The 24,636-nt window shown below is 44.3% G+C and overlaps 1 protein-coding gene across 5 annotated transcripts in view; it reads right to left on the bottom strand.

The window, feature by feature from the left end:
• LOC147895400 (uncharacterized) overlaps positions 1-24,636 on the bottom strand; it is a 127,426-nt gene that overhangs the window by 4,954 nt on the left and 97,836 nt on the right. For all 5 annotated transcript variants that reach the window (XR_015542033.1, XR_015542032.1, XM_087384181.1 and 2 more), the window contains one exon: positions 13,691-13,893. Coding sequence is in view for 3 of the 5 variants with exons in the window: in XM_087384181.1 (XP_087240307.1) it covers positions 13,691-13,893 (203 nt within the window). In the remaining 2 variants the exon portion in view is untranslated. The remainder of the gene's footprint in view (positions 1-13,690; positions 13,894-24,636) is intronic.

Raw genomic sequence — 24,636 nt, 5'->3', positions numbered from 1 at the left:
TGAGGTAGACCTCATTGAGGCTCTTTGTAATCCACATGTCCACTTCTTTCTTTCTTCTCTTTTTTTTGCAAAGAAAGGAACCTTCTATTAATGCTTGAAAAGCTTCATTCAAAACAACAGCCACGATGCTGCTGAGTATGGAGAAAAAAACCGGATCAAGGCTTAAAGAAGAAAAACCAACATGTTCCAAAGAAACCCAGCTCACTGTTTAGGGAATCTCTCATACAGGGGCTAACAGCCAGGTGGGGAGGCTATATAGCCAGCAAATCCCTCGCAGGTGAATATGTAGAAAATCCTGCAGGCCAAGGCTTGCAGAAACGCGCGCGCCTCACAACAGTCGCCCTAGAGCCCGGGGTCCCACGCTTCCAATGGAGCGCAGGGTGTAGAAGATATCCTGCCAAATGACGACCAAGGTAGCCGAGGGTGGAGCCGGATGCTCACCCATCACTCAAATGTTCCATGCCATGATACTGGCTACTACCTCCCACACGCTATCCTCCGGAGGGGGATGAGGATCTGGGCTATTAGGAGGGACCGCGTCATGGAGCTCTATCTTCTGAATAGTCTGACCCTATATCCGATAAGCTAGAGAGACCTCATCAATCTGGAATGTGTACATGCCCACTTCTTGCTATAGATGAGGGCAAGAGACCTACTACATATATTTTAACATCTTAGACTCAACAAGATCTGAAAACTTGATTATTGCCTTTCCCTTTTCATCATTTCCAAGTAATAGTAAGGTAGACACCTTGAGGAACCACTTTTTACTAAATTGGCCATAGCTGGAGTCAAAGACGTGCTCCCACAGGAGCTCTTCCTCCAATTTACGCACCTACATTTGAGCTAGAAGGGCTGCTCCTCATATTCTTCTAGATCAAGCAATACATCCTCCTACATTTTATTATCCTTCACGACCTCTGGCGGTCACTCTTTGGGCTGTTGCTCCTCTGGACTCTATGCTCTAGGAGAAAATCAACAGTTTGTTCGAGAGTCCTGAACATCTCCTCAGAGAGACCTCTCTAGACCACAAGATTGACCATATTCAGATATCTGAATATTTCCATGAGATGCGACCTTATTGAGATGTTCTTTGCATTTGATGTCCTGGTCGTGTGCAACTTCGAGCAACACTTCCCCACTATAAGGGTATGCTTATCAATACCGAACATGCACTAAATGAAGATGCCTGAGATCGAATATTGAGGATCCCTCTAAAATACGACCACCTCAATCTGCTAGCTGTGTGATTTGCGCAGTATCTTGCTCGAGGTAGTTAAAAGTGAGAAGGGACTCAAAGGTTCGATCCCCTCAAGCATCTTCCAAGCTCCTTGATGAGGTGCAAAAAGACATTCAAGGATAGTTCCTTGAAACCTGCCAAGGTCCTCACCATCCTACCAAGGGTGAGAGCTTTTTTGTATTTCGTGCTTGTTGATACAATCATTCATCTTGCTAGGAGATCTCCACTTCAATAGGTGCTGCAATACTCATTCCTTGACCACCTATTGCTGCAGTACTCATTCCTTGACCATACACTCCGTTTCAGTGTGGTGTCTCTAATGTATGTTGCAAATCACTCTTGGATGTCCTCTATTGTGCTCCATATGGTGACCTTGTGAATGTCATGAGGTGCCCTCATGCTATGACGCTATGATAGCACCTTGTATGGAACGTTTGTTTGTTCATGTGGCAAGTCTCCTGTTGACCTAGCGTCTTTAGGGTGGGCTCAAGATACTGTGCTCTTCAGCATTAACTCGAGGTAGGCTCCTCTCGCGTGAAGAAGTAGGTAGTCACCTCTACTGTGGCACGATATTCATGGTAGGTGTCGGGCTAATAAATGCTTTATCATGAAGGCAAGCTACACGAAGCTCTACTTGTAGGATGAGAAACATGGAAACCACCAAGCTCAATATGATTGTCAAAAGTGCGCTTTTTTTAAGTTACTTAAGGGTAAGTCCCAACAAGAGGAAATGACGTGTGTACTAAGTTGCCTAAGGATAAGATTCAACAAGAGGATTTCTCTACCTCACATGTCAAAAGGTCTCCTCTTTCTCTTGTGACCCGTGGTGTATGAACTGAAAGATCATAGTGGTAGGAAGAGAAGCAAGCTAACACTAGGAATGGAAAGGAAAGATAACAAGCATAATGGAAATGAAATTGAAAGAAAATGAAAGCAATGGACAAGCACTCACATGATACCAAAAGAGTTTGATGTTGACTGATATGACAAGACTAGAAAGTACAATGCCTTTATAGAATAGGCACACACACTCTAGGTTCACATGTATATGGGATAAGTCCCATAGTGACATGTGGCACTCTAGGACTCAATAAAACACACTAGAACACTCACTTTGGCTTCATGTTCTAACACCCCCCCATGAAGGCAAGGTGAGAGAATAGAGAGAATCTACACCCATGATAGCATCCAATCTCAGAGGCAAGTGTGCATGGCTCAGAGGCTAGTGAGCATGGTACAACAGACTCAGAGGCTCATCTAGCATGGCTCAGAGGCCCAACATGCATGAATGCAAAAGACTAAGAGCATGGCTCAGAGGCTGGAGAGCATGGCACAACAGGCTTAGAGGCTCTACCAAGCATGGCTCAGAGGCTCAACAATGCAGTACCCATAAATGGAAGGACTCCTTCCAAACATCCCCCCATGGCTTCATAACATGAAGTGGTAGAAAGCCAAACACAAATAAAATCAATACATCAATTTAGGAGGACAATCCAAGGTTGAGGACCTTATTGACACACTGACACTTTATGATAATCATTATAGGGGGACTACCCAAGGCAGAGTACCCAATTACATCAAGATGATTTCAGATTTCAGAAAGCATAGTCACGATCATTAGGCTCATAAACCTCCTAATGAATAGAGAATTCTTCCACTTGAGCTGTGAGAGCATGAATTGGATCATCATCTAGTTCCTCTGCATCATTGTCTCCTTCTGCAACCAGGTGGACATGGTCCTTGTGTTGTTGCTGGGCAATCTTCTTGTAGCACCAGTCTTTGGTGTGTCCAAGTCTCCCGCAGTACGTGCACTCTGGAGGAGTGAACTTCCCTTTACCTTTGGAAAATGGAGCATGTGAGGCAGAACTACCTTTACCCTTGGAGAAGAGGACATTGGAGTCAGGAGTGTCGATATTCCTCCTATCATGATCCAGTAGCATGGCGACCATAGCGTGAAAAGTCATGCCCTGTGCGACACGAAGTGCTGGAATAATCTCACGATACTTGGGCATTTCTTCAATGCTGGAGAGAAGTACTACTACCTGATCATTTTCCCCAACGGGGGCCTTGAGGGCTGCGAGCTGGGTGACGAGAGACTTCATGTGATTCAAATGTGCCATGAGCGACACATCGTGCTCCATTTGGAGTTTAAAGAACTCCTGCCTGAGAAAGACTTTGGAATTGACTATCTTGTTGCCAAATAAATGCTTGATCTTGTCCCAAAGTTCAGGTCATGAGGTCAAAATCAAAGTGATTACTCACTTCATCACCAAGACCTAATCCAATAAGGGAAAGAGCTTTGTGTTGAGGGTCTCCCACTGTTGGATCTTGGTATCATCGAAGAGTGACTCCTTGAGTTTTCCATTGACCACAGACCATGCTCCCTCTCTCATAAGAGCAAATCTCAGCTTGGTTTGCCAAATAGGAAAATTCCTACCATTGAGCTTCTCGATGTTGTACTTGGAGAAATCCATGGCAGCAAACTGACTTTGGGTAGCTTCAGCACACAAACAATTGAAGCATGGGAAAGAGCTTGAAGTTGAAGCTGAATGAATTTGTTGAAGGCGCAATGATTGGAGCAGAGGTCAACGATGAAGAGGATGGAGAGCTCCACGTTGAGCTGGCCGCATCATGCTTGGGCTGTCAAATCATTGAGCTCTAAAACAAAATTTGCGCGCAGAAACAATTTTCGTCACTTCTTGCAAGGGCTGTAACTTTTCACAGAAAACTCGGATTGCAATGATGTAAAGACGAAATTTGTAGTACTCAATGTCCTCTACAACTTTGCTGAAGACACAAAACCGTGATTCTGCTTCTAGATCTGGATAGAAGCAGAAAATCGCCTGCAGGTCACAGAAAGATGTAGCTGAAGGAAGGAGAAGAGAGGTGGCAGATCATGGCGTGGAGAAGAGAGCTCAAGGAAGGAGAGAAGAGGGCAGCCTTCCAAGGAGGAGGAGGTAGAGTAGCTTCATTTGCCTCCCTCACCTCAACCTCTTAGAAGGGAAAGGGAAAGAGAGAGCAGGGCTAGGAACATGGCTCTGATACCACATGAAAGATCATAGTGGTAGGAAGAGAAGCAAGCTAACACTAGGCATGGAAAGGAAAGATAACAAGCATAATGGAAATGAAATTGAAAGAAAATGAAAGCAATGGACAAGTACTCACATGATACCAAAAGAGTTTGATGTTGACCGATATGACAAGACTAGAAAGTACAATGCCTTTATAGAATAGGCACACACACTCTAGGTTCACATGTACATGGGATAAGTCCCATAGTGACATGTGGCACTCTAGGATATAAAGTAGTCTAGTACTACTTCTAGGACTCAATAAAACACACTAGAACACTCACTTTGGCTTCATGTTCTAACATAAACTAGTCTCAATGATGTGGTTGAGATAAATAAGGATTCCACCATGCCCGTACTAGTATGTGTCCACATTAAAATGTGTTGTGCTCACATTAGCTAGGAGGTAGACCACTCTCTGAGCAATATTCAACACGCAAATACTTTCTTCAGCAAATTCTCCTAAATTTGTTTTTCAAAATCTCATATTTTGACCAAGAGTGGTAGTATGAGGATGCTTTTCCAAGAGGCAACTTTAAATCCCTAGACCCCCATTTGCTAGCCGGTAAGTGTCTAGACACAATTTTGCAGGGGGTAAAGTGGGGTTAAGGAGGATGTCGATGCAACGAAGAAGGGAAATTTAGGAAGAGGCCCGCGAGGGCGGGGGGGGGGGGGGAGGGTATATATGCGATTTAAAGCTAACTTAACTTTTCAAGAGGGGAGTAAAAATCTATTTACCTATTCAACCCTCTCCAAACAAGAAACCTCGAAGCCTAGCCATTGTAGCTAGAGGTCCTGATGTTGGGGACATGATGGGATTCATCACAAATGTCAATTGGCAACAGATGATTGTGGATGGTTGGGTTGTCATTTTGAGAATGCCATCACCACCTTGACACATGAAGCTTTATGGGCTCTCTCATTTGGAATCGGACTAGGTTTGAATGCATGGTGTCTCTACAACTAGTAGGGTGCAATAGCCTGGCAACAGTCCATGATGACAATGATCCTTTCAAAGGAATAATATTGGCTGAAAAAGGTTCCGTTGGAAACCCACATTATTGGGAGGTCATAATTGCTTGGTTGTAGAGCTTCATATTGAGGAGGTGATGGGTTTACATTCTTTAGTCCTATGTATTCATAGTCAAAAAACTTTACAAAATTCTATCTTTTTTACATCCCTCTAGCCAACATAATTGGTCTATTTCCCACTGGCCTATCTTCTCATGGACTAGCAACAAACTAGACCTATCAAGTATATATGTGTCTACCAGCATCGCATCAGATTTCCAAGCCCGACCTCTTTGATCCTAGACCCCCATGTCCTAATCCCTTCTTTGTTAAGCCTTGAAGCACCCTAAATATCGTGATCTTTGAGGGTGTGTGCTCCCTTGATCATTGAAAACCACGATGTCATGGGTCGAGAAATCTGAAGCCTTTCCATTCAATGAAGGGTTTCAAATTTTCCCATGCTCTCCACAAGTTCTTCCATAAATATGACCCTTTGGTTGAGCACGGTCCTTTATTGAACATGGCTGCTATGTCAACAAATTATACACCTCAGCAGCATGACTTAAGATATGTTCCTTCTAAGAAGAAAGGACCAGTTTGTATCTTCTTTAAATAGTGCCACGAACCATTTTCCCATAAAATGGTCAGCTTCCTTCTCCACATTAATGACTCCCAATCCATGCTTAGTCGTCGTACAAAAAGTCCATCTAATGCTTGACATTTTTCCTTGACCAACCTCCCCTCCCCACAAAAAGGTTCTTAGCAAAGAATTCAGCTATTGTTACCCCCATTTGGAGAATGCCAGCAAGAATGAACTATATCAGGGATCGGTAAACCAAGTGGTTGAGTACAAATTCTCTTCTCAATAATAAGGGTTGGAGACCCTTGTCAGTTTTTAAGCTTCCCCTTCATCTTTTGGAGCATCTCGCTTTTAAGGAACAATGAAAACCCATATGTATACCCTCCTGTAGGACCTTGCAGACAGAAGAATGTTATCTACATGGTAGATAACACACCAAATCCAGTTCAAGGGAAAAGCATTGTCCTTGTTGAATTAAGCAACCTAGAGGGTTACACCTATGTCCATAACTCCCGCGTTTTTATGATTGATCCTAGAACCAAAAGGAATACAAAAGGTATCTAGACATTGTAGGGTAGCTGAGACTGGCCAAGGTCACTGCGGACTATTAAGTTGTTGTCGTCTGCAAACTGTTGGCATATCATTTTTCTACCATTGCCCAACTAAATACCTGTCAATGGAACCTGCTCTACTTTTTCTTGATAAGCCAATCTAAAGTCTCACAGTGATATGTCAAAGGAGTTTGCTGTTTTTTTGGCTTCACGTGGCATACATCATCGATGCACGGTGCCTTATACTCCCCAATAGATTCCCGTGGCTGAGCCGAAGAATAGATCAGTGATGGAGATGGCATGGTGAATGTTGAAAGGCAAGCATTTGCCTAACAAGTTGTGGTTGGATGCCGTCATGTGTGCTAATTATATTTTGAACAGATGTCCCACAAAGGCATTGTAGACTATCACACCTTATGAGGCTTGGATAGGTCGTAAGCCCCGCATTTCTCACATGAGGACATTTGGATGCTTGGCCTAGGCCCACGTGCCTTCTCAAACACGCACCAAGTTGAATGATAAAGCTGTCAAGTGCATTTTTGTTGTGTAAAGCTCAGAGAGCAAGGGCTATAAGCTCTACCAGCCCCGCACGGGCAAGTGTTTTGTTAGTTGGGATGTTGTGTTTGATGCATCTTCCACTATGCCTTTGCTGGACTATCAAAAACAGCCCGTTATTGATGCCTCAAATATCTTTGACAGCTTGATGCCTTTGTTTCTGTCAGATGCTCATGATGATGTTCCATCTAAGGTTGTACCTCCTCCATCTGTTGGTCATTTGCAGCTACATGTGCAGCCAGATATTCAGCATGATATTCAGCCTGACATGCCTCCGATTGATCAAGACAATGTGCATAGGGCTATTGACCAGGAAAGATCTGAAATCCAAAAAGGTCCCCCGTTGGCTCCTTGACACATTAAAAGACAGCAAACAAGATACTCCTCTGCCAGCCCGTACAAGAGCAGCTGTCCGCAAAGAGCAAACTAGTTTTGTTGCTTATGCATTGGTTGCTACAACATGCAATGAAGAGCCATTATGCCATCAAGATGCCTTTCAGAATGATAGTTGGTTGAAGGCCATGTACGATGAATTGGATTCTATCTATCAGAATAACAATTGGGAGTTGCATGACTTGCATCCTGGCAAGAATGCCATTGGAACTAAGTGAGTTTATAAGATTAAATGGAAAGCTAATGGTTTAGTGGACCGTTACAAAGCCCGTCTTGTTGCTAAAGGCTATGCTCAGCAATAAGGCATTGACTTTGAGGAGACTATTGCTCCCACTTCCAGGATCACTACTATTCGCATTGTTATTGCCTTTGCTGCCCATTTTCATTGGAAGTACATCAGCTTGATATCAAGACAGCTTTCCTTCACGGGCATTTGCACGAAGAGGTCTATGTTTCCCAACCTCCTGGCTTTGAGGTTGAAGGTTATGATAGCAAGGTATGCCGCTTAAAGAAAGCCCTCTATGGATTGAAGCAAGCAACTCGGGCTTGGTATTCAAGGATACATACTCATTTGCTCACGCTTAGCTTTCAGAACAGCCCCACAGAGGACATTATGTGGATGGCATGCTTGTGACTAGGACACATGCTAAGCAAATTGCAGATTTTAAGCTTGATTTGCAGAAGACATTTGCTATGTCTGATCTTGGTCTTTTGCACTACTATCTGGGCATCCAATTTGCTAGCGGATAGAACGGAGCATCCGTGCTGTACTGGAATGGAGGTAGTCTATCCATGTGGAGCCCTAGTCCCTCAAACCATCTCTGCGTGCATACCAGCACCTCTGGTCTCCCCTTGCTGCTAATGCCATAGAAGAGGACAATGCTAGCCATGGTATCCTGCTACGCCCAGAGGTGTAATCCCCATACTCCCTGATTCGGTACAGATACATGATCTGAAATGCAACATCTAGCTGTAATGCGGGTGACCCAAACTCCGCCTGCATGATCTGGTGAGGAATGGATGACTTGCCACGGATCATCCGTGATAACATGAGAACCTGTAGCCGCTCCACCCTGACCCACTCTGTATCCGACAATTCTGGCCCCCAGCATGGACTACCATACATCCCTTCTAGGCAGACCAAGGAGTCAGAAAGCAACCCTTTGGTCTGTGGATCCTGAAAGTGAGAGCGGAAGCATTGCCTCTCTAGTCTAGCCAATGAAGCATATCCTCTGCTCAGACGTGTATGCATCACGGGTCTCATAGTGAAGATGGGTCCGAAAAAGACGACCCCTAGATAAGTGTATGATGAAACTACCTCAACAGGGGACCCATCAAATGCAAACTGCTCTTGGCGCATGACGGCTCGAGACGTATTGAAGATCATAACCTTGGTTCTACCCAAGTTGACCTTCAAATCATGAGACTCACAAAAGGACTGCAGTGCGTCAAGGTGTCTCTGAAGCCCCTCTGCTGAGAAAGACAAGAGAGCCACGTCATCTCCATAAAGCAATATCTGGATCAGCATTCCCGCGAGAGAGCAACCTACCCCCCTTGTGTCTGCATCACTGTCTCGAGCTCATCAATATAGATGCCAAATAAGGTAGGTGATAATGGACACCCTTGTTTGACCCCGATAGTGCTCATGATCTCGTCTGTCCATCCAGATACTGTCCGGACTCTACCTGAAACTCGCTCATAAAGTGCCATGACAGCCCAAACGATCTCCTGGTCGTAACCCAAATTTTGTAGGCGTGATATGAGGCAGGTTCTCAGAACCGTGTCAATGCCTTGCAAAAATCCACAAAGCAACAATAAACCCTCTGCTTTCGTGCCCTCGCCTCCTCGATGATACATCTGAGCGCAAGAATGTGGTCCATGGTCCCATGATCCCGCTTGCAACCGGCCTGTCCTACTACTCTAAGTCCTCGACACTCCGCAAATCTGTTAACCTCAGAATCAAGTACTGATGCATAAATCTTGGAGATGACATGTCCAATCATAATAGTCCTGTAGTTCTCCGGGCTCATGGGATCCCCTGCCTTGTGAATGGGTGAGATAGTGTTAATGGTCCTCACTGCATAGTTCCTCATGATCCTCCATAAGGGCACCCTTTATAAAATATTGAATTATGGCCAAAGCTATTAGTTTGCACTAATAGGACCCTACTATCTTATAAAAATTAATGTACATGACCAGCAAACGTGGGAAAAGTATATCCCCACAATTGAGTTTGCTTACAATAATACCATACACCCTTCTACAAGAAAAAGTCAATTTCAAATCATCTATGGTAGATCTCTACAACTCCATTAATGTAACTGACGATAAGATCTTTCCCGCTCATCAATTTATAAAGGATTACGACTCCACTTATGCCAGATTCCGTAGAACCAAAATAAAAGGCAAAGGCCTCTAAGATAAAGGAAGGCAGAAAACGAGGTGGGACAAATTTAAGACTATTCTTCAAGTATTATGGCCCTTTCAAAGCATTGGCAATTATTAGCAAGGTTTCAGTACACTGGATCTCCCACCATTTTGGAAGACACACAATGTCTTGCATGTCAGTCTAATCAAACCCTATGTTGGGGATATTCCTCATAACCAAGTCTATGAAGATCTACCAAATCTATTTTGGAACCAAGAGTATCTTGTTATGCTAAATGGATGGAAAGAGCAAAGTTCGTAAGTTTCATGACAATCTTGATGCTTATAAGGAAGCACTTCAGTTGAAATCAACAGAATAAAAGACAGAGCGAATGTCACTTCTCTTCACAAAACACATATCCACTTGCTTGGTAATTCATTTATTACATATCTTTATTTTATGAAATATGTCTACCGAAAGAGTGGATATGTTTTCCTACTGTTCAGTTAGGTACTAGTTGGCTAGTGCCTAGCATTTGAGGGTGGACCCCCATCGAACGGGTTACGGATATTACTGTCCCACAAGTCGAGATGTATCTCTGAATGAGAAACGTAAATACCACGCCCCACCCAAACACAGCCCCAATCAAAAATGCATAGAATGCATACCAACCCAACAACTATTAAAGAGAATGTTTGCAGTAGCCTTGGGATGGGCCTCTGAAAAGGAAAGAGTCAAACAGATACAAGACAAGGCAACAAACTAAATGGGCCTAATAGGTTATGTAAGAAGGCGAACAAAATTCAAACTAGCCTTTCAAATAGAGCTAACTGCCAAAAACCATGAAAACTGAAGTAAAACCAGACTAGTGTTGACCACCCAAACTGAATTTATCAGTCAAGAAAAGAACGGTTGAAATAGCCTCAGTCCATAACTATAGCATGCGACCCGTGCAGGCTGATGTAGCAACCATGACATGTGGAATTTGTTACATGGCAGCTTATGAGGTGGCAGAGGAGACATTGCAGCTTGTGAGATGGCATAGGACATGCAACAAGGCATCCATGACCCATGGCACCAATTGCACAGCATGGCCTCAGTCTCCTGCATTCCAAGGAATGCCACCATCACCTTCTAGAGGGGAGAAAATAGTCTTATTCTATTTGAGGCATTTCCATACATCCATGCCAATCTGGACCCGAATTCCTATGCTTGAGGCAGCAGCCCCTCCTGCTGCATTAGTAAAGGAGCCCCACCCCTTCATTGTGCATACAATACTGCTTCTCTTTGTTGTGTCGTTCTCTCCTTCTCTACTTAGCTCTGTTCCCTCTCTCTCTCTCTCTCTCTCTCTCTCTCTCTCCATACCTCCTCCGTAGCTCTCCCGTAGCTTCTCCGCCTGCTCTCTTGTAGCTCTCTCGCTCACTCTCCCGTGAAGCTCTAGGTTGTAGACCAGCAGGTCGTCACTCAGCAGCCCAATAGGCCAGCAGCAGCCCATCGTCCGTCACTCAGCAGCAGCAGCACGTCATTCTACAGCCCATCACCCAACAGGTCGTCATTCCTTGTCCAGCACGTCGTTGCCCAACAGCTCACTCGTTTTGAAGGCCGTTGCCAGCGCAGGTAGGCAGCAACAAGGCATACCTCACTCCAGGGTTTGGGCTGAACCCTAACCCAACCGGTTAGTCATAGCGGGGGATGCCAAAAAATACATGCAGGCCACTATGGATGGGGATGCTAAGACTCCAATGGCTTTCCCCAAGGTCAAGACCTTTATCCCGACTCTGACCAAAGCTTCATATTCCTCCATCGCAGCCCTCCCTTTGCCCCTCCCCTACATGTTTGCAAAAAACCCTTCCCCAGGACTTGGTTACAACTCAGCTCCAATCAGTGAAACAGGAAATTACAGCAACATTGGACACTAAAGTAAACACATTGGACGTATATGAAGAAGTACAAGAACAGGAAAAGAGGGTGGCTAATGCACGACTCATATGCATAGGGGGACTACCTGAGGGCCGGTTTGAAGGAAGTTAAAAGAAAAAAGCTGGAAAATATTATGGAAAGAATCCCACAAATAGAGTGGGAAGCTGAAGATGTAATAGTTGTCTTACAGGAGCGGACACAAGCCAAAGTATGCTTCCAGAACAAGATGAAAAGAAGAAAGATTCTCAAGCAAACCAATAAGTTGAAAGGTACTAAAATATAGACAGTGGAGGAGCTCACTCCAACTCAGCTCAAACTGAAGACCACTGAATTGATTAAAGTGAATGATGCTCAAAAGGAAGAAAAATGGGCTGTTTATAGAGATGGAAAAGTACTAATCAGAGATTTCAAATCCAAACCTAAAGACTCTGAGTCTTGTAATGCAGGCCGATCATCTTTTGTAGTAGACCGTAGTTAACCTATAATAACTTTGTGAGTGCTCTACACACTCCTAAAAGACTCTCAGTCTATAACTGATGTTTGTGCTTACCTATTTGGTGTGTGTTTTGTCCCATAGGCCTGTGAGGCCTCCTGAGGATGTTAATATATCTATCTTTCTTTTCTTTCTCCCTCTTATTGGTGCACACTCTCCTCCTGCAGCAGGTCCTTCACAACAGCAGCCTCCTGCAGCAGTTGATCTACAGAAGCAGCTCTTCTTCAGCAGCAACAGCATCCTGCAAAGCTCTTCCACAGCAGCAGCCTCCTGCAGCAGTTCTTCATGCGCTAGCCCTCCTGCAGCAGCTTCTCTTCCAGCAGTAGCCCTGCTTCAGCAGCCCTCCTACTGAAGCAGCTCCTCCTGCAAGCTCCTTCTCCACAATCCTACAGCAGCACTTCTCTCTATGCAACTATGCTCCCTCTTGTTGTTGCAACTTCCCGTTATGCAATGCTACTAATGTGTTGAAGCAGTAAGTAATTGTCTAGGCATCTTCCCTCCGCACGAGTGCCCTTGGAGCCTTGAGCACCCTTTGGAGCCACTATTTATGTATATAGACTTACTGCTCAGCCTTGAGCTTCATTTTCATGACATGTACATAGTTCATGCTATAGTCTGAGTCCTTGTTAAAAATCAATGCTCACTCTCAATGTAACTACGCTAGTACCGGTTAACTCTAATTTTGTAAGAGCCTCTTTATGAGGAGAAGGCATTGAGCAGCGTGGATATCTTTCGGGGCTGCATCAGGGAGCTAGAAGCACCCAATTATGCTAAATCAGAATTTCCTTTTCAAACCATTGGCTGAGTGTTACTAATGCGTCGTAGAAGTGGTAATTGTCCAGGCATCTTCCCTCCGCATGAGTGCCCTTGGAGCCTTGAGCACCCTAGCTAGGCTATCTTTGGAGACTATTTATGTCCAGGCATCTTCCCTCCGCATGAGTGCCCTTGAAGCCTTGAGCACCCTAGCTCGGCTATCTTTGAGCAGTGGTAACTGTCCAGGCATCTTCCCTCCACATGAGTGCCCTTGGAGCCTTAAGCACCCTAGCTAGGCTATCTTTGGAGACACTATTTATGTATATAGACTTACTGCTCAGCCTTGAGCTTCATTTTCATGTCTTGTACATAGTTCATGCTATAGTCTGAGTCCTTGTTAGAAATCAATGCTCACTCTCAATGTAACTATCCAGGTACCAGCTAGCTCTAATTTTGTAAGAGCCTCTTTATGAGGAGAAGGCATTGAGCAGCGTGGATGCTTGGTAGGTCCTAACTTAGACATTGGAGGAGACCCAAAGCGTTAGTTGGCGTCCGGACTGGGCAGTCCCAGCACAGGTTTACACCATGGGTTCAGATGTTTAGTATCCATGTTTGTGTTTGTGTTTCAGATGCCTGCTTTGTGGCTACAACCATTTAGCTCATTTTATCTGGCTTTTTCAGTCTGATAGACCCTTCGTTCTTTCAAATACTTTAGTAAAGTCTCTCTCTCTCTCTCTCTCTCTCTCATGCCCTACCGCATGATGCTTTTGCTGTAGATGAGATAGTGACCACATCATTGGGGCTTGCTTGCAAAAAATGCTTAATGCAGTTCTAATCCTTATGCCAGACAAGGAAATTTGTACAGCTCGCACAGCAAACCATTGCATCCCAGCCTTTGATTTGAAATTAGCAAAGTCTCTAATATTCCTGTGATAATCCCTTTTATGCAGAAATCGCCCTGCAGAAAACAGACCATATGTAAGAATATAGCACCATATACTTCGTGAGGAATTTCTCACTTTTACCATTTTACAACAAAAAGTAAGATATGGGATCATTAGCAAAGAGCCTGACTCTAGCTAGTGTTAGATTATTGCATAAGACTATCCCCAGAACCATTTCAGATCAAAAAATCAGTTGGCATTTCTGAAGACAATCCATTACAGAGTATTGGATTATTGCAGTTTGGCACATTCCAATACTTAAAGCAGGCTTATTTGAGATAGTGTCTTACCAACCAACAAAACCATTGCAAAACTAAAAAAATTCAAACACATTTTCATTGTACAGATTCAAAAGCTAGTTTTCTCAAACCACTCCAGCTTAATCTAGAGTCAATGAAAGTCATTTTACAGTAAAAGGTCTGGATTCAAAATCATCCCCAGCTTTCAACGAAAGTCTTTCTACAGTAAAAAGTCTGGATTCAAAATCATCCCCACAAATAGGCTGAAGCTAACTGAATGCAGATACATGCCAAAACTTGTTGTATCAAAGAGAGAGTATAGTTTAAATCATATGATAGGCAGCCATCAGGTCACAAATCATTGGTGTCATTGTGTGCAGGAAGGATAAGCCACCATGATATGCCTGTCTATAGGGTAAATCAATCGATCGTTGTCCCGAAGGTGATAATAGATGTTATTTAGTGACAACATGAGTTCAAGAGGTAAGCAGGATCTATGGTGTTGATTGAGCAGTTAAAAGGCAAGGTGGTAACGGATGTTATTTAGTGACAAAGGATATAAGAATGATCAATAATTTTCATTGACCACTTAAAAGGTCAAGGGTGATCTGCTATGATGTATCTTGAATCTCCTATGCAAATGTAAGAATGATCTATGGATTTGATTGAGCAGTTTAAAGAGGCAAATTGCGATCTGCTATGATGTATATTGAGCCTCTTAGTATGTATGAAAATGTCTTCATAAATGAAGATGTTAGAATGATCTATGGATTTGATTGAGCAGTTAAAAGGGAAATGGCAATATGCTATGATGTATCTTGAGCCTCTTAAATGTATGTATGCAAATGTCTCGATAGATGAAGTTATCGACTTTCTTTTGTAGAAAACACTTGTATATACTAAAATGCTTCAATGAGATACTAACAAGCTTTCTTATTTAGATGAAGACTGGTCTTCCCTAGTTTGTGATTGCGATACATCTACTTGATTTAGGGATGTACCCATAGTTTACATGTTGAGCATTCCCTCTTAGAATGATCTATGGATTTGATTGAGCAGTTAAAAGGGAAATGGCAATATGCTATGATGTATCTTGAGCCTCTTAAAAGTATGTATGCAAATGTCTCGATAGATGAAAATGCTTCAATGAGATACTAACAAGCTTTCTTATTTAGATGAAGACTGGTTTTCTCTAGTTTGTGATTGCGCTATATCTACTTGATTTAGGGATGTACCCATAGTTTACATGTTGAGCATTCCCTCTTAGCATGGTGTCTTCATTTGGGATCAAAGAGCTTAATGTTAGCCATGAAGCAGGCCCATGAAGACTGCATAAGAGATGAATAGTAGATCCGGAGTGCCTAGATCAACACCACGCCACACAAGGATCTGACAAAACTGTGGGAGCACAAGCCTAGCTCGACAGTCCCATTGTCCTAACCTCGCTAGCAAAGAGGAAAGAACCATGAGGCTGAGCTATGCAGTTAGTAACAAGGTTGGAAACATAGGTCATCCATTTGGCGGAGAAGATGAGATGGATGAGACGGACTTACTAGGGGGTGAACAAACAGATTCAGAAAGGTCCAATTTTGCAAAATAAGCTTGAGGATCATTTCCTTAATTTCAGAAGGTCGTTGGAACAATTGCAACAGCACATGCAGCCCACCAAGAGGAACAATTGAAGCATATTGACTTAAAAAACATGACGGAGCACCGCACTTGAGGTGCCTTGCTTTCAAAATCATGTCTCAGGTTTATACATATCCAGCCTTTAGGAGGAATTAGAGCATATTATCAATTCACACCGAGACACACGTCATAAGATTTTTGCCTTCTCCTATTCAGCGTGCAAAGAAAGCCTACAAAGCCTGGAATTTCTTCAAGGACATATTTGAGAGAAACAATAACACAATTGCTCAACCTCTAGGATTATTTGTACATAAAGAGGATGGAGGCAGATTACATCAGTCAAAGCTAAGCCATTCCCTCCCTATCTAGGTTAGTAACTTGTACTACAAGTTTCTGATGTTCTTTAAAAGCACATAGATTTGAGTATATTTGAGCACACAGTCCTGAAGCTCTTGTACAGCATACTCTACTTTTTTGCTTGTCCTCAAGAGAAAGGAAAACCTGATGGCAGTGGGAGTTGTGGATGCTGCCATGGAGCTCCCGTAGTCAGACCAAACGGTTGCCTTTTAAATTCCTTTCTATAGACAAAACGAAATGCCTGATGGGATATCTCAAGGTGTATGCCCCAGGCACACCTTGGTTTCTATGTGTGTGTGCTAGAGGCACAGTTAGGTGCCCATAAGCACTGTTAGGTGGTGGTAGAAGCCACATAGGATGATTGAGAGAATCTAGGAGCAGATTGAGGAGATGATTGTGAAGCTCAGAGGTCATCAGTGATGTCAGTGATCATGTAAGAGGTGCCTACTTAAGGACCTCACCTTTCTTCATTCCATAAGCAAGAATTCTCAGTTTGTGTTCACGCCATGCTTTCCTTTCAGTTTTCCAACATGGTATCAGAGCACTTTGATCCTCCTTGAGCCTACTTGTGCCACATCATCTTTTTCTTCTCCATCTTCTTCTTCTTCATCTTAACCATTTCTTCCCAAATCTTGCTAAAGCTTGTTCTCCCTCAGTTCTCCGCCATTCTCCAAGCCCTTCCTGCTGGAGATACCCCTCGTTTGGGCGAACTTCCACCTGCAAGCAATTGAAAAAAAAACCTCTCTGCTGGCTGCCATTCTCCAAACAGCACATTTTTTCGTCATTCTTCTGTTGCAAAATACTCCCTGCCTGCTACACCATTGCCCGAGCCCTCTTAGGAGTAGATGGGCGACCTCAAGACGAACATTTTGAGTCACTTTTCAGCTCATTTGGTTCAATAACAAAGGAGAAATCGTCAAAACTCAGGTTCAGCCTGCAGCAACTCCCACGGGCAAAACAGCGCGCCGTTTCGCCCAACCTCTGTGCTGGATCTTCTCTGGTATATAAGCGTTCTTTTGCTTCAGAAAGCCCTCTTTTCTTTGCTTTGAAGAGTGAGATACAAGCCCTCCAAGTTCAGGCCTCTGTTTTGGACAGTTTTGACAAGGTTGTGAGTGTGATGCTACATTAGATGCTACTTTAGCATTTCTGAGGTTTTAAAGTTTTGAAAAGCATCAGTACAACTGTAGCTACAACTTTCTTTTAAGTTGCTATACCTGGATTTGCTTGGAATACTTTCATTTAGTCACCTCTATGAAGCATGCAAGTCAAAACATCATTGATTTGTAGTATGGATTTTTGTTGCAAGCCTTTGCTACTCTAAATGCTTGTATTTTGAAGCTCTTCAACTCTTTCTAGCCTTGTAAGAGAGTAGACACTGCCCATTCTGGGTTAGACCCTCTCATGGCTACCATCTTGAATATGGATAAGTTCAATGGTAAGGGCTTTCACACATGGCAGATGAAGGTTAAGTTTGCATTGATGAGGGAAAATCTCTGGGGGCTTGTCAAACCGGCTTCAACTTCTTCTTCAACAGCCTCCAATGCTGGAGAATCCTCAGCTCCGACACACCCGGCAAGAGATCCTGCTAGAGAGGAGAAAGCATATGGCATCATTGCTCTTGCCTTAGGAGATGACTATATTCATCACATCTCTGACTTAGAGTCTCCTTCAGAAGCTTGGTAGAAGCTTGACATTATTTTTGGTGCTAGCTCTCACATCTCAAAATTGTCACTTAAGATTGCTTTCTTTGAATTGAAGATGGTTAGTGGCACTCCTTTGGCTGCCCATGTCAATTACATGCGGAGTCTCATGACTCAACTTGCTTCTATCAACTCTCCTATCACTACAGATGATGCAATGGCAGTGTTGCTCGAGAGTATGCCTGAAGATTATGATCCTATTGTTACCACTTTGAAAAATCTTCCTAATCCTAATCTTGAAGGTCTTATCTCTGCTCTTCAAGAAGAAGAAAGGCACATGGAACTCCGGAAAGGCAATGACACAGCCTATGCCATAAAAATCTAGAAGGGCAAGTTTTCACCTTGCAATCATTGTGGGAAGACTAATCACCTCTCAAAAGACTGCTTCAAGATCAATCCATGCAAACGCTGTGGCAAAAACAATCATCATGAAAAGTTTTGTAGAGCCAAAAAGGAAGCAACTTCAAAGTCAGAAACTGCCAATCTACTTTCAGTTGATGTGCCTCTACAAGATGAGGCATCCTATGAAGATTATGCTTTTTGAATCATCTCCATGTATGCTCCAGATCTCTCTTTTTTTGAGTCAAGGTACTCATCCTGGATAGTCCTCCAAAGTGAATGAAATAAACTATTGTGTGTTTTGTAAACACCTCTAGTCACCATATGATGTAGGCCATGTGTATGTGTTTTTGCTCCATGGTACCTCCTGCAAACATTGTGTGCATGTACATGCAGGGGAGATAACCATTATAAGGTCTTTTGTATCCCTTTTGTTTACTTCACTCCCTTGGGAACCCCTTGCTAGCATGAGAACCTAGCCATAGATTTATCCTTGACCACCATGAGATGGCATGAGAAACTATGAGACTAGATGTATCCTTGACATAGCCTCAGGCATTCCCTTGAGGTATGATGGGATATCTCAAGGTGTATGCCCCACGTACACCTTGGTTTCTATGTGTGTGTGCTAGAGGCACAGTTAGGTGCCCATAAGCACTGTTAGGTGGTGGTAGAAGCCACATAGGATGATTGAGAGAATCTAGGAGCAGATTGAGGAGATGATTGTGAAGCTCAGAGGTCATCAGTGATGTCAGTGATCATGTAAGAGGTGCCTACTTAAGGACCTCACCTTTCTTCATTCCATAAGCAAGAATTCTCAGTTTTTGTTCACTCCATGCTTTCCTTTCAGTTTTCCAACAATGCCTAATAATCTGCTTGCAAGGTGAAAGGTTTGAACAGGAAGTGGGGAGTGAGGAAGTGTGAAGGGAAGAAAAGGAAGGAAAACAAAGGGGAAGGGAAAACGAAAAGAGGTGCAGGAGGTAAGGAGGATGGGGGATGGGTGAAAAAGAAAAGCGCATAGGGAGAATGAGGGGGAGAAAAGACGACACTACCCGGCTTGGGGCTGTGAGCACCCCCCTGCCTCTTTGAGCTGCCAAAGAGGCAGCGAAGCCACAAAATGAGCTGCCAGAGGGCAGCTCGGATGCTAATAAAAGTTCACAGTGCTAGAAGGAGTGCAAAAGAAAGGGATGGTGCAGTAAGGAGCCTCCCCCAGACCAAAGGTGAAAGAAGGGGGGAAACGGAAGAGGAAGGCTGAGGCAGAAGGAGCATGGATAAAGAAAGACAGGGAGGCAAGTGGGCTAGCAAGGCAAGGAATCAGGAAAAGCAACTTGATTATTGACAAGGCTCTAGACGTTATTCTAGATGTTTGGAGACTTTTGTTCCGGAATCCAATCTCTTTTTTAGCATCTTAAGGTTAGCTGGGAATCAGCCAGGCCGCCCAAAGGCCTTATTTTGCATCTATAGTTTAAACTCTATCATTAGTACAGAAGCTTCAAGCCTTGCATTATAATGATTGCTAGAGCTCGTATGAGCTCTAAAGGGTGGGTATGGGAGAGGAACGAAGAGGTACCTTCTCTTTGCACATGTCTGACAGGCCATCTAAATGTTCTTTGGATATGCTCCATGGTGGAGACAATGTGATCTTCCAGAGCCTCATAGCAGCATGGCTTCCAGATATATCACATGACAACTTCAAGATAGACTATGTGCCTTGATGCTAAGGGGAAACATGCGGGGCAAGTCGAATTTGGAAGCATTACCTTATGTTGGGGTAAAGGCACTGGCCACCCTTGTAACAGTATTAATCTAGTACTACTAAGTACACTAAGTACACATTGTACTTAGGTACTTAGTGACCCTAGTCTTATCCATATATATATACTTGTGTGTACTTGGGGAGGTACCACTCATTGTGATTATCCCCACTATTGTGAGTGTGTCTCTCTACTCCCTACTCTATCTCTCCCTCACACTCTTCTCTCAACTGGTATCAGAGCCAACGGGCTCTCTCTCCCTTCTCTTCCACTCCCTGCCTATCAACCCCCCTTCGACCTCTACCTAGCCAACCTGCAGTAGCACCGTACGGACGCACGTCATCCGTACATCTGTACGGACATCAGCACCGTACGGACGTACGGCGTCCGTACATCCGTACGGACGGGCGACGCTTCAGCGAGCAGCGTGAGTGGGTGCGGGCTGCAGGTCGCAGGCGCAGGCGCAAGGGTGCAAGGGCGGCGCAGGCTTCAAGTGCGAGGGCGCGGGCGGCGCTGCTGCAAGGCGAGTGTGCGGGCGGTGCAGCTGCAAGGCGGCTGCAAAGCAGCTGCAAGACGCAGGCGCAAGGCGAACTGCAAGGCCACGGCTTCAAGGCTCGAAGGTGCTGCTGCAAAGGCGCAGCTGCAAGGCCAAGCTTCAAAGGGTGCAGGCGCGGGCGGCGCTGCTGCACGGCGCGGGCTGCAAGCAGCAGGCGGCGCAAGCTGCAAGGTAGGGCTGCAGCGCGCAAAGGCGCAAGCGGGGCTGTAAGGCCAGGGCGCGCGGGCGCGGGCTGCAGGGCGAAGGCGGCTGCAAGGTGTGGGCGCGTGTGTGCAAGCTGCAACGAGCAGCAAGGGCAAGATCGAGCTACAAGGGCGCAGCGCACAGGCTGCAAGTCGAGGGCGCGGGTGCCGTACGGACATATCCGTACGGCCGTACATTGTCCGTACAGCCGTACGGACGGGCGAGGCTGCAAGGTTGCAGTGCTAGATCTGCAAAATTGCAGGTGTTCTACTTGAGGCAGGGCTTACACTCGCACTGAGGCATTATGCCGCAAACAGTGTTGAGACAGGTCTTATCACTTGGCCAGTGATTGTACACAGTGTTGGCACTGGGTCTATGCATCGGTCAGATCTGTTCAGACACATTCAGTGTATGCTATTGGATGCAGGTCACATGCCTTGTGAGCAGCTGTAGTTGATGCCATTTACTGTGTTAATACACGGAATGTGCAGTCAATTCAAGGGGCTTTTGATGCTATTCTGCTTGGGACAAATGCTTTAGCTTGTTGCTGAAAGTACAATCACTTTTGGTACAGATTTGGTCGATTTTGACCAAGTTTGACTTTAGTCAAATTTGGGGCTTTTGTAGCCTGACCGGCAATCTGTCACGTGGGAGCACTCTACAGGTCAATCTTTTTCAATTGGAAGTCAAATCTCTGATTTTCTTCATGCATTCAAAGGGCTTTTGAGCAATCTCACTTCCAAACTGTGACTTTCAGTTGGGGGGGAAGTTTCTGGAGCATATGGAGGTCTAAAATCAGAGATTTTCATCCACAATCAGAGATTCACTGTTTTTTTGACAGTCCGGGACTGTCAAACAGCAAGTTTGACCAGATTTGACTGTCAAAAAGTCAAAAAAGTACTGCTATCTTTTAAGAAATCAGTTCTGGGATTTTTCTGGAGCACTTTAAAGCAGCTGTACCGCACTTTCGCCAGCTGACAAGACAACAACAGCTTGCTGTACTGTTTCTGCAGCAAGTGGGAGAAAGACTTTCAGTTGGTTTTATGCCACTGAAACAGTACCAATTTCATTTTCTGATCGTACTTCCGCTGCGGGGGGAATTTTCTTGGAGTAACTAGTGCTTAATTGCACGACTACAGGGAGTCAAACTCTATTTTCTTTACCATGAGTTCCAGCAGCGACGTGTCGTCCTTGTTCCAGATAAAGAAGCTCGAAGGAGCTAAAAATTACGACATATGGAGGACACAGTGCTACAATGTGTTGATGCAGAAGGACCAGTACAAACCTATAAAGGAGAAGGGTGTTAAGCCCTCCAACATTACTGATGAGCAGTGGGAGAAGATGGACGGCTTGGCCAGGTCGACCATTATGCTTACAGTTGTTGATTCACTGGTTGTAGGCATCAGGGATGAACCTACTGCGTGGGAGATGTGGCAACGTCTTGAGGATACTTATGCCAAGAAAAGTGCCACGGGAAAAGCTTACTGGCTAAAAAAGCTTGTTGGTCTTCAAATGAAGGAGGGGACAGCTATGTCCACTCATATTATTGAGTTTAACAGCATATTCAGCCAGGTGATCAACCAGGGGTTGAAGCTCGATGATGAGCTGAAAGCTACACTCATCCTATGTTCTCTACCTGAGTCATGGGACACATTCAGGACTTCTACCAGCAACTCAAAAACCATTCTGTTATTTGCAGATGTGGAGAGTGCTCTTCTACAGGAAGAGATGAACAGAAAGAACAATGCTATTGGGAAGTCAAATGCTTTGAATGCACGCAGCAGGTCCAAAACACGTGGAAAAGACAAAGAAAGAGACAGGAGCAAGTCCCGCTCTAAGAGTGATCTTGTATGCAACTATTGTGGCAAGAAGGGACATATTGAGAAAAAGTGTTTTCAAAAGAAGAATGACCAGAGAGCCAAAGAAGGCAAGGCTCAAGGCAAGTCTAAAGGCAAAGAAAAAGAGGAGCTGAATGTTACTTATGTTAGTGACAGTGACAGTGGACATGAGATATGTTTCACCTCTTCACTGGAGGCTCATACACTTCATGCTGGTGATGGATCAGATATGTTTTCCTGGATTATAGATTCAGGTGCTTCCTTTCATGTGACATCCTACAGAGATCTGTTTGTCAGATATGCAGGAGGGCAGAAGGGAGTTGTCTTTCTTGGTGATAACCATGCATGTTCTATCATTGGTATAGGTGATGTCAGGCTTGTTCTTGAAAATGGCCAGCAGTTAATGCTTAAAGGGGTCAGGCATGTTCCTGAGGTGAAGAAGAACTTGATTTCCACAGGGTTGTTGGATGATGATGGTTATCTTACCACCTTTGGTAATCAGAAATGGAAAATCAGCAAAGGGGCAATGGCTATTGCCAGGGGTCCTAAGGTTGATACTTTGTACTCACTTCATGCTGGACATTGTCCGCATTCTGATGTAAATGCCACCGAGCTGCCAAAGATTTCATTGTGGCATAGCCGGCTTGGCCATATGAGTATTAAGGGAATGGAGCAATTGGCTCATTTTGGTTACTTGCCGAGTCTAAAATATTCAGATTTGCAGAAATGTGAATTTTGTCTCTACGGTCGTCAAGTACAAATACCTCATAAGAGAAGGTCAAATCAGAAATTACAGCTCTTGGAGCTAGTACATACAGATGTGTGTGAGATGCCTACATTCTCTTTAGGAGGTTCAAAGTACATACTGTCATTCATAGATGACGCCACCCGCAAAGTGTGGGTTTACACTCTCAGAAAGAAGAGTGATACGTTCAAGGCTTTCACTAAGTTTGTTGCACTAGTTGAAAATGAAACAGGCAAAAAACTGAAAGCCTTACGATCTGACAATGGTGGAGAGTACTTGTCCAAAGAATTTCAAGAATTCTGTGAGGCAAAGGGTATCCAAAGGGTTTTGTCTGCACCATATGATCCTCCACAGAATGGTACAGCTGAAAAAATGTTCAGGACCATTCAAGAGAAAGTCAGATCCATGTTGTCACATGCTGCATTGCCCCACACATTTTGGGCTGAAGCTGTAAAGACAGCTGTGCACCTTATTAACAGGTCACCAAACAAGAGACTATGTGGTGGTGTGCCTGAACAAGCATGGACGGGCAAGCCTCCGTCTTACAAACACCTACGGGTCTTTGGTTGTGTCGCGTATGTGCATGTACGCAGGGAGGACAGAACTAAACTGGATCCAAAGTCTCTTAAATGCATATTCCTAGGTTATGGTGACAAAGGTGAGATGGGCTACAGGATTTGGGATCCCAAGAACAGAAAACTTATACGCAGCAATGATGTCGTGTTTGATGAAACCATCATGTTCAAGGAACCTGTTGTACAGCAGGAACCTTTAAAAGTAACTATTGATGATGACAGGCATCATGGGCAACACAGACAGGCTGTAAATCAGCCACAACAGCAGCATAATCAGCCATTAAATGATGCTGCAGCAGATCCTAATGGACAGCCAGTTATGGCAGAAAACATCCCAATGGATGAGGCACAGTTAGGTGATCTTCCTGACATGCAAATGCAGCCAGGAATCATGGAACAGCCACCTTATCTGGGTGATGAACAGGCTGGACAGCCAGCTCAAGATGATGGTCTTTGGGTTAGAAGGTCAACCAGACAGACGCGGCAGCCAGATAGATTTGTTCCAGGCATTGATTATTTGATGCTCACTGATTGTGGAGAGCCTTCATGCTACAAAGAGGCTAGGCAGAGGGCAGACAAGGTTCAATGGGATCTTGCTATGAAGTCTGAAATGGACAGTCTTCACAAGAATGGCACTTGGGAATTGGTACCCTTGCCTACTGGTAAGAAGGTACTGCCATGCAAATGGGTTTATAGACTTAAAGTCACACCTGGTGAAAAGCCAAGGCATAAAGCCAGACTGGTTGCCAAAGGGTTCAAGCAGGAATATGGTGTTGACTTTGAGGAGATATTCTCTCCCGTTGTCAAGATGACAACACTCAGAACTGTATTAGCATTGGTTG

This window comes from Dipteris shenzhenensis, chromosome 13 (assembly GCF_047967505.1).
Source record: "Dipteris shenzhenensis isolate YYH24624 ecotype China chromosome 13, Dip_SZ_1.0, whole genome shotgun sequence".
NCBI lineage: Eukaryota > Viridiplantae > Streptophyta > Polypodiopsida > Gleicheniales > Dipteridaceae > Dipteris > Dipteris shenzhenensis.
This window is presented reverse-complemented; position numbering and strand designations above follow the sequence as displayed.